Source organism: Physella acuta, unplaced genomic scaffold (assembly GCF_028476545.2).
Source record: "Physella acuta isolate Inbredline_101_S28 unplaced genomic scaffold, ASM2847654v3 ptg001281l, whole genome shotgun sequence".
Classification (NCBI taxonomy): Eukaryota; Metazoa; Mollusca; class Gastropoda; family Physidae; genus Physella; species Physella acuta.
In genome coordinates, this window is record NW_026732796.1 from 172745 (window position 1) to 187343 (window position 14599).

Genomic DNA, 14599 nt, shown 5'->3' on the forward strand with positions numbered 1-14599 from the left:
GTTTGCAAAATTTTCCGGGGGGGGGGCGGACACTAGTAAAAGTATGTTTTCTATATAAATTCAATTTCTTTCTTGGGGGGGGGGGGGGCTAAGAGATGCCTGGAAGAAACACTGATAGCTTAGTTTGTGTACTAGCTTATGGATTTATATTTAGATTAAACTATGTTGTGTAGATAGTGTACATAGTATTAAACTCTTTTATTGTTAACGAGTCGTTGTTTCATTTAGTCTTGTTTTGTAACCCGTTTGTGGTTGTTTGTCTTATATGTTGCGTGACGCACTACATCAAACGTAAAGGCGTGTCTGTGTTCCCAACATAGGCCTAAAGTAATAGAGGTCGTCCTTTAAAGTCTTCTAGTCATTAAAAAAAAACATTTTAAAACATCGATCAGAAACAACTCCAACACTTAAAAGCAGTAATTTCTATTAAAACAATACACGTAAGCTCATAATGGGATCGTTTAAGTAGACTCGTTACGTAAATATAATATATTGTGTAATAAAATGAGAATATGGATTAGATAAACGAGAAATTTTGCAATTACTCATTTTAAAAGGTCAGGAAATAGATATTTTTTAAAAAGTCTTGTTTTTAATATACTTTGAATATCAGATAGTTTTATCTTATTAGGAGCGTTGTTCTATAATTTGGCACCAGATTAAAGGACGCTATATCTAAGGAAAAAAGTTGTATAATGGATCGGTAAACAGATGCGACGAATTAATGTTGTTGTTTAAGAAAATACATCTGATAAATAAAAAGAGGCTGGTTCGTGAAATACTTATAGATTAAAGTTGCTTTATTATATATATATATATATATATATATATATATATATATATATATATATATATATATATTCAATTGGAAGAATATTTGTTGTTATGAAATTAAAGAATCTTAGAAACTTAGATAAGCCAGCCTTATAAAATAAAAACAGCTCAGCACAGGCTGGTCGGAAGGTATTTCCTTCTACGTAGTCACTTCATTATTTTTTTTTCTTTCCAGCATTTTCCCCGCTTCATATATTATACGTTCGTTAACCTGAGCTTTTACATCTTTCTGTAAAAACATAAAATTTATAATTTAAAAGGGTTTTATATAAATCATGAGATTGTGCTAAATTCACTCACAAATGAAACTATTTTAAACACGTGCGCTGTTAGGAGAGAGGATCAAATATTAAAGTTTGAACTTAAATTACTTATGAAGCTAGGCTTATATATCAGAAGTTATAATCTACGATCTAGTAATCTTACAAAAGCTTATTTTCAGTCTATTGAAACAAAATTAAAAAAAAAAACCCACACTTTCTTAGTTTAATTTGGATTTAAAAATATTAATGATTAACTACACTGTGCCAGTGTACCTGATTTTCTTTGAACCAATCTTTAAAGCTTTCTTTGACCAGCTTGTTCAGGTTTTTGTCCATGTCGGTCTCAGATTTCCTACAGAACACTCTGACTATGGCCTCTTGATAGGTCAGTGGTAGTAGTATCTTACTGAACTGTAGTTAGAGAGATAAATTAGTGGCAGAAGTATCTTACTGAATTGTGGAAGTATAAGTTAGTGGCAGTAGTATCTTACTGAATTGTGTGTTTAATGAGTGGAAATATGTCATTGTTTTAGATGATTATAAATCATAATCCCCACCTCAACATAATTTGGTTCCTACCTCATAATTAACTCACGTATTTTAAACCCCTTTCGTCGGGCCTATGTTTTGTTCTGACAAACAATGTAGCGGCTCATATTGTATGAGCATGGTTGTTAAATTTTCAGATGGAACTTTAAAACATTAAACCCCAAGTAGTTTTTAATTGATCTAAGTTAAATGAACATTAATATTGTTTTTTTTTTACTTATAGGCTTATTTGAAACTACCCAACTGTGCATTTTTTACCCAACGTGGTAGTCAAAACTCTAGTAAGAATGGAAAAAAGTCAAAACTAAGACACAGTTACGAAAAATAAAATGTTCAATTCCTAAAATATACTATTGTGAATTTGAGGAGTTTTATTAAATTACCCAAATCGTTTGAATCGAATGCCAACTGGCCATTTAAATTACTTGTTATGAACAGGATTTACACATACCTCCCCTTTTTTCATCTGTTTTGCACCATCGGCACCCTTTGTGTATATATAAAGTTCTTCAAGAGGATCTTTCTCCTTCTTTCCAAAGTCTAAGCCATATACCTGAAAGAAAAGGTAATTATATGTAAACTATAATCCGCATTAATAAATCGCATACGTATTATACGTTTTATTAATTTGTTTTAGCTTAAATTGTTTTATTGTAATCGAATACCTAAATATTATAAATGAAGACGGGTATAGGCAATATTTTTTTTTATAAGTGAGCTAAATCTATTCCCCTTGTTTTGGAGAAGAATGTTTCAAATTTATTGTATGTTAGTCAAATACTATCGAGTTTACTATAAATATTCGTTTGTTTTTTAATTCAAGTAAAATCAATTAAGGCCCACTAAACAACACAAATTATCATTTTTTAAACGCTAAATATTTAATAAAATGTTTGTTGTTTAAATAACACGTTAGTAATTCTGGTTTTTGAAACACATATAAATATAATAATATTACATCGAACCAGTTAGCAGCCAGACACGAAAACTATGACTTTACAGCTTCGAAGTTTTATTTCTAACTTTACCTGAAGTAAAGATGTCCTACTTTATAAAGTTACTTACTATTTATCAAAAGTAACTGTTTTTATCTGCCCTATTGCATGATGAAAACATTTTTCACAAAATATTTGTACACGTACCTGTATAACATAGTTCTCAGCCAAGTGGTGCATCTGGTCGATTATCGCTTTGATGTTTGATAAGGTTTTACCCTGAAAAGTATAACAAAACTAAAGAACTTTTAAAGTTTTGTTAGGATAAATAAATCTAACATAGAATATTTTTTTAAGGAGATAGCTTCTACTATATTTATAAATCACACAGAAATCACAAATGAAAAATATACTAAAAAGTAAAAAGAAAATGTTTGTGTAGCCTTATTGAAGTTATATGCTGGTATGACTAAATATATCTCCAAAATAGATTTCCCCTAAACTATCTCGAATATTCTTATATAATACTACGGGGATGGCAACTCGGGCCAATATAGAAATGATTTTTAATCCATTTTTAATTACTTAAACTTTTTAAAATAGAATAGAATCTCGTAGAAAGAAAGAATTGCACACCAAGTGAACACCAACCAATATGTGTAGAATAGTGCGGAATATTATTAGTACTTTATAAATTCACATGCGTTTTTTGAGAAATCGGAAATAGCGTAAATTACTACCTCCGATCTATGGAAATTACTCAAATTTTGTCAAAAGGCGGAGAATTAGATCTTTTACTTACATGTCAAATTTCATTTATTTATCTGAAATAGTACTCAAGTTACAGGCTTTTGAAAAATTGAAAGTAGAATAAGTGCCACTTCCGGTTACCGAAAATGCTGAAAAGTTACAAATTCGATATAATACTTAAATATGAATTTTCATCAACCTAGCTGTAACGGTACTCAAGTTATCGTGTTCACAGACACACATACACATACACACACACACACGCACACACACGCATACACACGCACACACACACACACACACACACACACACACACACACTTGTGTTTTACTTTACTCTGTTTCCATAGAAACATGATAATTTGAGTTCTTTTTCTGTTAATATAGACAGTTTCATAAGGTTATGAGACTTAATTCTCTTGATTACTTCAGATTTTGAAGAAATGCCCTTGATCGAAAAAATATAGAGCCAGCTTAAGCAATGTTTCATTACAAAAAAGAAATAATAATAATTTGCGTGTAGAAAAAACAGCGTATCACCTTGTTGAGCGGGGAATTCGCATCTTTCAATTTATCGAATTCAGACTAGAAAATAAATAAAAATGGTAATGAATTTAAAAATAGTTTTTTCTTTCGCATTTAAACATATGTAACCTCTACATTAAAACAAATATTAAAACTATTTTTGTATCACTAAAGTTTTAAAATAGCTTTTTTTTTTAAATGATACATATACACATCTTAAATACCTGGATATTTGTTTGAACATCATTTCCATTATCAAAGTTTAAGTCTTTTACTAGAACCTAGAATTTTAAAATAGGATTTAATTTTTTTTTCTGAACAAAAATATCAATTAGAATTAGCCAGAAAGAATCACCAATAATGACAGGAGTGAGATCTCAAAACATGGAAGGTCATTTAAATTTTTAGCGCAATTTCCATTCTGGAGAATTGCGTTTATTAACTCGTCATTTCTGGGAATGTATGGATGGATGAATGTATGGATGTATGAATGTGTGTCCGGGCTTTAAGTCGTATCTCCTCCTCAACGAAGCAATATCGATGACTAGTTACAAAAGCAATTATGTTAAGCAAGTTACGAGGATGAACATAGGCCATAAAAATTCAGGGTTTCTTTCATGGATTTCCCGAAAAAGCCAAAAAACCTCGAAAAAATGCAGTTTTTGGCCCATATCTCGGCAACCATACCACTTAGCGACTTGAAACATGTACCAATCGATTCCTGCCATAATTTAGAACAATATTGCCGAAGAAAGTTTTCAAAAATATCCTTTCGTTCGGTCACACATTTTTTTTTGAATTAATTAAAATTTGGGCCGAATTAGTAGGCATGTTTTTCCAACAACACCACACGCGTCATCACGTTCAATAGCTGCGCCATCACGTTCAATGGCTGCGACATCACGTTCAGTAGCTAGGCGCGCAATGGTTTTTAGTCATGTTACTCTATTGTAAATAAAACATGTAAAATACTGAATTTTTTTTTTAATAAAAAACGTTTTAATAACTAACCAATGGTTTTACTAACCCTGCTCTTGATTTACGCTACGACAGAGCTATTTTTAGATAACATAAGGAAATTGCGCTAAAATTGTCACTAGACTTTTTTTAATTACTTGTTTTAATAAACTATTTAAATATAAAAATATTTTTTTTTACCATGCCGGTGAGTTTTTGTGACACTTGTTTAAGGCAAGCTGTGACGCTGTCGGTTGTTTGCTTATCCCAGTTTTTATATCCTTCGCACGTCTACAAAGATATTTAGTCATATTTATTTAGTTAAACAAAGCTTCACATTTCACATTGTATATAAAATGAAGTTTTACTGTATCTAAGTATGATTATATATATATATATATATATATATATATATATATATATATATATATATATATATATATATATATATATATATATATACTCGTGCAGATATTATGGGTACTTAAATCTCGTTAGGGAAAGTAAAAGAGGCAGGGCATTGGAATGACAACACTATTCATTCAAAGAAAACCATGAACTTGCCCTATGGCTTGTAAGGTGAACCGTGACTTGTGTGTTTTTAAACAGCTTATACCCTGCTTTGCCCGGGTTCAGGAAATATATTACTTTTCTAATTAAAGGTCTATATGCAAATATGGACGTATAACCCTAAACCTAACTGTGGGTTAGGTTAAGTTTGCATGTCGCCTCTCTTGGGACATAGGCCGCTGACAAGAGCTCTCCATGCGTCTCTGTCCAAGGCTAGTCTCTCCAACTGTCCCCAGGTGTATCCAATCTTCTTGGTGTCTTCTTCCAGGTCACGTCTCCAGGTCTTTCTCGATCTGCCTCTCCTCCTCCTGTCTTGTGGATTCCAGGTGAGGGCTTGTCTTGTTATGCTGGATACAGGCTTCCTGATTGTGTGCCCAATCCATTTCCATTTTCTCTGGAGGATCTCTACTTCAGCTGGCAGTTGATTTGTCCGTTGCCATAGAACATCATTTCTGATGGTTTTAGGCCAGCAAATTCGCAGTATCTTTCTGAGGCATGCATTTATAAATGATTGTATTTTCTTCTTATTTATAGCAGTTATTCTCCATGTCTCAGCACGATAGAGTAAAACAGGTTTTACTAGTGTGTTGTAGATCCGGATTTTTATTCCAATGGTTAAATCTCCAGAACCCCAAATATTTTTTAGTTGGTTGAAGATTGCTCTTGCCTTCCCCGTCCTTATTTTTGTCTGCTTCTGTCCCACCCTGCTTATCAACAATACTTCCAGGGTAGGTGAATCTATCTACTTCTTCTAGCGCTTCTTCTGCTAATGTTATGCTTGATGCATTGACTTGGATAATTTTAGTTTTCCCTCTATCGATGTTCAGGCCCAGGCATGTAGAAAAATTAGCAACCCTGTTGGTTTTATCCTGCATTTGGGTGTGAGAAAGAAGGGCCAGGTCGTCAGCAAAGTCCAGGTCATCCAGCTGGCTCCAGTGTCCACTGTATACCGTTTCGCGTTTTCTCTGTTGACATCTTCACAATCCAGTCTATGGCCAGCAGGAACAGGAATGGTGAAAGTAGGCAACCCTGCCTTACTCCGGTCCGTAATAGGAAAGCCTCCGAAGTCTGATGGCCATGCACTGCTCTACATTTCAGACTTTCATATATATATTTATATGTGTACGTGTACGTGTACGTGTACGTGTACGTGTACGTGTATAAGCATGTGCATGTGCATGTGTATGTGAATGTGTATGCAAAACTTTAACACCGCTAAATAAATATTACAGTTTATAGTAGCAATACCTCTACTTGCTTGATGAGCTTGTCGAAAATCTTTTGAAATATTGTCTGCAATAAAGGTAGAATACCTTACAGAATACGCTACGTCTTGAAAATTTGTCTTAAAAATATCTGAATAATAGCCTACATATAACTAAAATATTGGTCTTACAGTTTAGATTGTTCATTTTTTTTTATTAGCTACTGTTTTTTTTGTGTTCTGTAAAGATCATCTTTTAACATAATGATAAGGTAAGGGTTAAATTGGTTAGATCACTGTATTGATGACACACCTCTTAACTGGTAATTGTAAAAACAATATTTACAGAGTTTTAGTTGTTTCAAAAGCTATGATTCTGGCGGCATGGTACTTTGGTACATCGTTATGCGTTTTCCCAAATGTACTTAATAGATCAGTTCGGGGTGGGTTGGAGTGGTCTTTTTAGGTCAATTATTCTACCCAGCGTATACCTAGGTGTGACATTGTCTCTCTAAACAATTACAGCCTGTCCCGTTTTAGGTGGTGAGGTGGGGGGGGGGGAATAACCAACTCAGAGTGAACATAGAGTCAGTTTTTAGATGACTGTTCTAAACATACTTATACAAGTAAACATATATACTTATTCAGAAATAGATTCAAATAAGTAACAGTAGTATTATGTCAGTAAAAATGTTTTTACAGAGGGGTCCATTGTGTGTGTGTGGGGGTGGGGTTGTAACCCCCACCCCGTGACCAACCCCCTGCCGACGCCACTGGAGCTACTTAAAAAAACAATTTATATAATTTCATTCATGTTGTGAATTAAGTGGTTTAAATTGACGAAATCAAAGCACCCGAATTGAACAAACATATTTTTCCCTTACCAAAGTGACAAATTTGTCCTGCTCTAACTGGATCATGTCAGTTGTTATATCCTTTCTTTTATTTTCTGGTAGCTCCTTGGAAAATATTATTTCGATGAGCCAATAATAAATCAAAGTTTCTATAATAACTTAATAACATTCATTTTAAACAAATAGTAAAAAGTAAAACTACGCGTATTTGTGAACTGCTTTAACGAATTTATTACTGTTAGAGATGGTAGGCCTACGTTGGTAACCAATTCAAATAATGTGCATGTTAATACATCTGTAGAATATTATTTTAAAATCAAGCGAGTTAAACACACCCTGAATATTATTGGTAATAATAATACTCTAATAATGAAATGAATTTAATGATACTAATACAAGTACATTACTACTACTACTAGCGATAACAATACTGTAAATAAAAGAATGATGTGTGACTGTGATACATTTACCTCTTTTAGTTCATCGTATTTTTTCTTTATCGTCTCCTTCATAACTTGCTGGAAAATATTAATATAAGTTATGCATACTTACATAGACACACTCTCATAAACTGTATATGCGTATAGGTCCACATTTGTGATCATATTTATAGATGCATACCAAGACAAATCAGAAAGACACACAGACATAAATATAGACACACGCATACATATGAGAGTTATCTAACCTTTGATGGAAACAATTCTGTAAATAAAGTAGGGCTTTCATAAATGACTGGATAAAACTGACGGTTTTGTATTCTTCGGATAATCTCTTTAGCCTTATTAAAGTCTGATCCCTGCGCTTGAAGAATCTTAACTAGAATTGTGTCGTCCAGTTGGTTGTAAGCTTCTGGTTCTTTTATGCACTCAGAGATTGTAAAACTTTTAACAACCCTGAAGGATATATTTAGATAAAATAATAAAACTGTCTTTCTTTATACGTTTGTAATACAAAGCATTAGTTAACTTTACAGAGAGCTTTTTATAAAAGAGTTGTATTAGATGAAATAACTATTGATATTAAAATTATATTAAAATGTACCAACTTTTCAACAGCGTATTGTATTTCAAAGCCTTTGGCGGCTTTGAGAGCATCAGTTAGCCTACACGAAATTGAAAGAAAATAATAACATGAATTTTTTCAGTGGAATTTTTTAAGATTACTCAGTTGGCATACACAAATGATAGATAATTTTATCCTTAGGAATTTACTAACGTTAGGTTAACATGTATAAAGTTTTAATAAATACATTTACTCAGACATTTGTAAAGTTTTAACACATACATTTACTCACACATTTGTAAAGTTTTAACACAAACATTTACTCAGACATTTGCACAGTTTTAACAAATACATGTGCTCACACGTTTAGAAAGTTTTAACAAATACATGTACTCACATCAGCTCCATCGAGCGGTTGACCTTGTGGTTGTAGGCGAATCTTGTCAGAGTGTATCTCGTCAGGTACATGTTGTACAGGTTAGGGACCTCCTGGAATAGAGCAGTTCAAAGGTTGTCGTGAGACTACCATGTCCTATTTTAAATTATCACAGACTGAATTTATTTTAATAGTTTAGTTCTTGGTAACATAAAAGAACTGATCAAAGCCAGACATTTATGTTACGATCTATTTATATACTACTAAAACTCAAGTTTACATGTTTGATAATTCATTTTTTTTATACTAAACTATTTCAGACCTTTATTATTATTATATATTAATCTTTGTTTAGCAATGGAACTGACTTATCGTAAATTCTAGACCTAGACTTAATGTAAACTCTACATCTAGAATCTAGATCTAGAATCTATTTCAGGTTAATTATTTTATATTAATATTTTTTTTAGCTTCAATGATCATCTAAATCGAGAATGAATGGGATTTATCTATGTTATAATCTAGGTTCTAGATTCTAGATCTAGAGTTACGGCAAAAACTAGAATCTAGATTCTAGATCTAGACTCAACTTAAATTCTACATCTAGATTCTAGATCTAGATCTAGACTTAACGTAAATTCTACATGTAGAATCTAGAACTAGAATCTATATACTAAACTATTTCAGGCCTTAATTATTTAATATAAATCTTTGTTTGTTTAGTTATGGAATTGGCTAATTTAGGATATAGGCCCCTAATTAAATTAAAAATAATAGTACCTATTCGCATAACTGGTTTCTTACTTTGCAGTACATTTTAGGACTAATTCAACTTTGGGTTATCACTGCCCATATAGCTAAAATGGTAGTGTAATGACTACCATGCGAGAGGAACGGTATCGAGACAAATCACGACAGAGTTATTATTTTTTTCAATTTTTGTTTTTAAAACGTGAATGATGAAGTTGCCTATCGGTGTTTTTAAAAGATAAAAAACGTCTTTTTGAATGTGGGGTCTGGTTATTTTGTGATGATAAGTGACAGACGTGATGTCATTTATGGATGATCCCCGAAACCCACAGTTTTCTAACTAGATAACGGGTAGTTTAGTATATTCTAAATATCTATCATGGTGTCTCCACTTATCCCCCCTTATTGCTACCCCAAAGGTAACGGTGCACACCTGGACCCAGTAGCGTAGCGAGGGGGGGGGGGGCGGGGGAGGGGGACATATGTCCCCGGGCGCCGACCTTAGGGGGGGGGGCGCCAAATTGAAAGTTTGAGGGGGGGGGGGTGCAAATGAAAAGTTCGAGGGGGGGTGCAAATCGAAAATTTGCTCCCGAGGGGGCGCCAAATTGAAAGTATGTCCCCGGGCGCCGGGAAGGGTCGCTACGCCTCTGCCTGGACCTGAGTTCAGAGGTATCGTAAGGCTGACCTGCCCTCGACCTCGGACTGCGGTCATGAGGACTAGCCTGAATCATGTGACCTGTAGGATAGGACGCCACAGTCCGATTACTCTACCTTCTTCCCTCTTCGGAGGTACACGTTCTTTGGTGCTACGGCACGTGTTATCTACGGACTAAGTTATCTTACTTTTTGGCAACGTGTGTAGAGGATTGTTTGGCTTCATTGGAAGGTAATTGACACTTAATTTTATTAACTGTACTTTTAGATTTATAATTTATAAGTATGGAATGTGTATAAAAATGTATGAATGGAAAGGGTATTTTAGTATTGTTTATGGTAGACACGATGTCAGGCTTATGTAATATAGTAAATGTAGTGTTATCGTTGTAACAATAGTAACGTTGTATGTAACTGAAGTCCGAATGAATGTGTATATTACACAGATGTTAGGAAGTTTTGTCAAATATATTTTACAGCCGGCCAGCTTGGGGCTAAAGTCAAGACGCTACAGAGGTCCGTGTGTGAGCAAGTGTGACCATGCCGCCCTGGAGACCAGTCGCCAGGCTAATCTGACTTTGCTCCTTTGTTAATTTCTCAATGTTAACCTTCATGTATTAAAATTTAAATAACTGTCAAGTTTTTGCACTGAGTTAATTATTGACTCATATTTTTAAACCCTTTCACTAACCCAAGTATTGGCAACCAGTCAATAACAATAACATAACATAACATTAATAAAACACACTATTACGTATTAAGGGACCTCTTGTCCAACGAGACAAACCCTACGCCTAACAAGTCATTCTGTAGCTGCAGTTATATATTTATGTGCGGTATGACTCAATAGAGCAAATTTGCCACCCTTTCATATTAAAAAAACAACTATCGAAAGCCATAAGCTGTAATTGTTGTGGAGATGTATTTACCTTGTCTCTCACACATATCCTCCATTTACCATCGACTTTTATTGCTCTGGCTAACTTCATGTAACGGATGTGGTCAAAATTGTTTTTAAATCCAAGATGGTGGCAGTCTCTGGCAAAGTAGTCCATCTTGTCGACATCTACTCCACTCTCTTCATTGGATACTATCTGTATAAAGTTATGTACATTGATCCTACACACACAAACAAAGACATACATACACGCACGCACGAACACGTACTCACGCTCTCACGCCAAACGCACACACGCACACATAAATAAATAAATAAATAAATATATTTATTTGCATATATATATATATATATATATATATATATATATATATATATATATATATATATATATATATATATATATATATATATATATATATATGTATGTATAAATTGTCACCTGCATAAGGAAATGCTTCTCTTCAGAACTCCTTGATGGTTTTAGGTCCTAAAGAAAACAATAAATCTCTTCTGAGTAGAAAACTGGCTTTAATATTAGACCCAGTCATACTTACAAGTTACATTAAAAGGTATATAAAGTTCTGAAACACTGAACTTTTAGCTAAAACATACCCTTATATTTTCATTTAATAAGTATTACCTTGTGCGGCTTCCCATAAATCATTTGCTTTATGAAAGTCACATCATCGTTAGATAATTTCTCTGATTCCCTCCATTGGCCCCCAGTCGAAGAGCTCTAAGCACGATAGGTAAAAGTTTTAGCCTTATTTGACACTGCTAGCAAGACATTTTATAATGGAAATACCTAAAAGTCTTTAGACTATATGAAAAGATTTCTAAAATTTAGTTATTTTAAAACTGCATTCTTTGTTCTAAAATGTGTTTAATTTGAGAAAAATTTAGTCTAAAAATAATGAACTATTGTACATGTATTAATGAAGCACCTGTTGGGCTTTCTCAGTTAATTTTAACTCCTTTACTATGGCATCAAAGAGCGTGAGAGACATGTCTTCGTGCTGTTTGCCCAAAAAGAACACACAAAAAATGTAAAATATATGAATATGTTATTGTATAAACAATAAAATTTACACAACTAATAGAATTTATTTTTGTTAAAGTTTGTCTAACATAACTATAATACAATTTTTCTCTACTTCTTTGTTTTATTTTGTGACAACACAATTTAACATCATAGTATTATCGATCATGATCATCTCTTCCCATCCGTGACCATGACACATAGGGCAGATGAAGTAGAGTTCATCTGTTTTATTGACTTCGGCATATGGAGGGATATTGTGGTCAGCACTACGCCCAGCCTCCTTCATTACCCCTAACGTTAGATAAGGGTACCCATCAAAGCTGGGTGGACTCAGGGACGCTCTTCTGACTTGAGCCCAGATTCAAAATCGAGACTCTCGCGTTAACAGTCTAGCTCTCTGTTGCTAGGCTTTGGTATTATCGATTTCCAACAATTTATATTGTAAATTAAATAATACAACATAACAAATGCATAATAATGCATGTAATAATGCACTCAAAAAGAGAAGATAAATGCTTTTCTTTAAATATAATTACAATAATTCACTACTACTTAAATAACTACAAAAAAGCGTGGGTCACTTCCTAAATATTAGTAAAGGTATCCAATTCATAATATAGTTGTGGTGATGTAATATGTATGAAAGGTTTATATGAGAGACGGATCACATGCGTGTGTGTATATATACTTTAGCGATAGGCGAGGCCGGGTGTGTGTTGTTGTAACACAGGAAGTGACTGGTCGAGTGAAAGCGGGTGTGTTAAGAGCGAGAGAAAGGAGGTGTGTAGGAATGAATGGGGAGGAAATTTGAAGGTTGGATTAAAAAGTAAAGGTTGGTGTGAAGAGAGAAGCGAAACAGATGAAATTAATTTGGCATCCAATTAAGTCAAATTTAATGTCTTATTACACTGTGATCGGGTCTTGATCCACGAGCCGAATTTCATAGAAATTGTAAAAAAACAAACATACAAAGCATAAAAAGTAACTTTCAATATATTGTCAGTCTAATTGTGGTAACTAAACAATTGATATTTTAAGAGCATTTTTTTTGTCTCTGTCTATTTTGTGTTTGATATCATTAATTACTTCAATGTATAACATGATAGATAATTTTAATTTGTGTTTCAATGTTTCAGTTTCTTACAATGTTTTTTCAACTATCGAACAGTAGGTCTATTTATTTGCCATTTCTAACTAAATAGTGATAGCACTACTGTCCTTCGAAGGAAAGTCTTCAACAGAATATTATTAAACAAGATTAAGAGAGCAGTAGACCTCAACTAATAGAAGGAAAGATCATTCATAGACTGTCATTGAAAATAGTCTAGCGTGGAACTCATCTCTCTTGATTAATTTCATAGATTACGATGGCATTTACTTAGCTGACGACCTGGCCCTTCTTTATCAAACACAACAGCAATTGTTAGGTAAAACCAACAATGTTATTACTTTTTCTACATGCCTTGGCCTTAGCATCCACAGACGGAAAAGTGAATTTCTCAAAGTCAATGTATCACGAAACACGGCTATAAATTTGACAAATGAAGCCCTAGAAGAAGTGTATAGATTCACCAACCTTGGAATCATTCTTGTTAGGCAATGTGGGACAGAAGCAGACATACAAAAAAAGTTGGGCAAGCAAGGTTAATCTTCAACCAATTGAAGAATGTTTGGGGTTCTCGTGGAGTAAAAATCCGGGTCTTCAACACACTATTTTACTCTAATGAGCTAAGACATGGAGAATAACTGCCACTAATAAGGAGAGAAAATGATTCTTAAACTCATGATTCACAGATATCCTTTGAATACACTAACACAATCAGAAAGATCCTTCGAATCCACTGGCCTAACACTATCATAAATGAGCTACTATGGCAACGGACAAATCAGCTGCCAGCTGAAAAATCGATAGTTCGATGTTTGACTGCCTTGGACTACTTAGATTGCTGTAAACCTCAAAACTTCTGACCTGCATCTGATAGTTCTAGTAGACCTGTGGACGTAAGGTTTTCCTATCAAACATACCTTCCAATTTGTAACTCCAACCATCGGCATAAACCGATTATCAAAGACATGCGAAAATGGTCCATGACCTATGGATCGATACAAATAAACAACACGTAAGTCTTTTGATAGAATGCTTATTAATTTAACGCATAATAAATTAAACAGTAGGTTAAGCATATAGTTAAACATATTTATTTTGTTGTTTATACATTTTTCAAACAACTGTTTTAAGTCTAAACAAACCCTTACTGTCTTCATACTTAACTACGTTACTTTTACTCACAGACCATCTACCCCCGGTGTTTCTTCCATACTTTTTTCTCCGAGGGGGGGGGGGGGGATGTGGGTAGGGAGGGAGAAGGGGTTCACTATAAATTTTGGGGGAGGGGGCGGACTAAAATTTCCAGGGGGGGGGGCACACTG

General features: G+C 33.8%; 1 protein-coding gene across 1 annotated transcript in view; it reads right to left on the bottom strand.

The window, feature by feature from the left end:
• Positions 1-876: 876 nt before the first annotated feature.
• LOC131957964 (deoxynucleoside triphosphate triphosphohydrolase SAMHD1) overlaps positions 877-14599 on the bottom strand; it is a 28209-nt gene continuing 14486 nt past the window's right edge. Inside the window, exons 6-23 of the mRNA XM_059322838.1 lie at positions 14195-14262; positions 12072-12143; positions 11768-11863; positions 11567-11614; positions 11156-11320; positions 8844-8935; positions 8490-8546; positions 8130-8337; positions 7912-7959; positions 7472-7546; positions 6632-6676; positions 5015-5104; positions 4081-4137; positions 3872-3916; positions 2789-2860; positions 2098-2199; positions 1371-1508; positions 877-1063 (exon numbers count right to left, since the gene is read on the bottom strand). Coding sequence (XP_059178821.1) covers positions 974-1063; positions 1371-1508; positions 2098-2199; positions 2789-2860; positions 3872-3916; positions 4081-4137; positions 5015-5104; positions 6632-6676; positions 7472-7546; positions 7912-7959; positions 8130-8337; positions 8490-8546; positions 8844-8935; positions 11156-11320; positions 11567-11614; positions 11768-11863; positions 12072-12143; positions 14195-14262 — 1568 coding nt within the window. The 3' untranslated portion in view covers positions 877-973. The remainder of the gene's footprint in view (positions 1064-1370; positions 1509-2097; positions 2200-2788; positions 2861-3871; positions 3917-4080; positions 4138-5014; positions 5105-6631; positions 6677-7471; positions 7547-7911; positions 7960-8129; positions 8338-8489; positions 8547-8843; positions 8936-11155; positions 11321-11566; positions 11615-11767; positions 11864-12071; positions 12144-14194; positions 14263-14599) is intronic.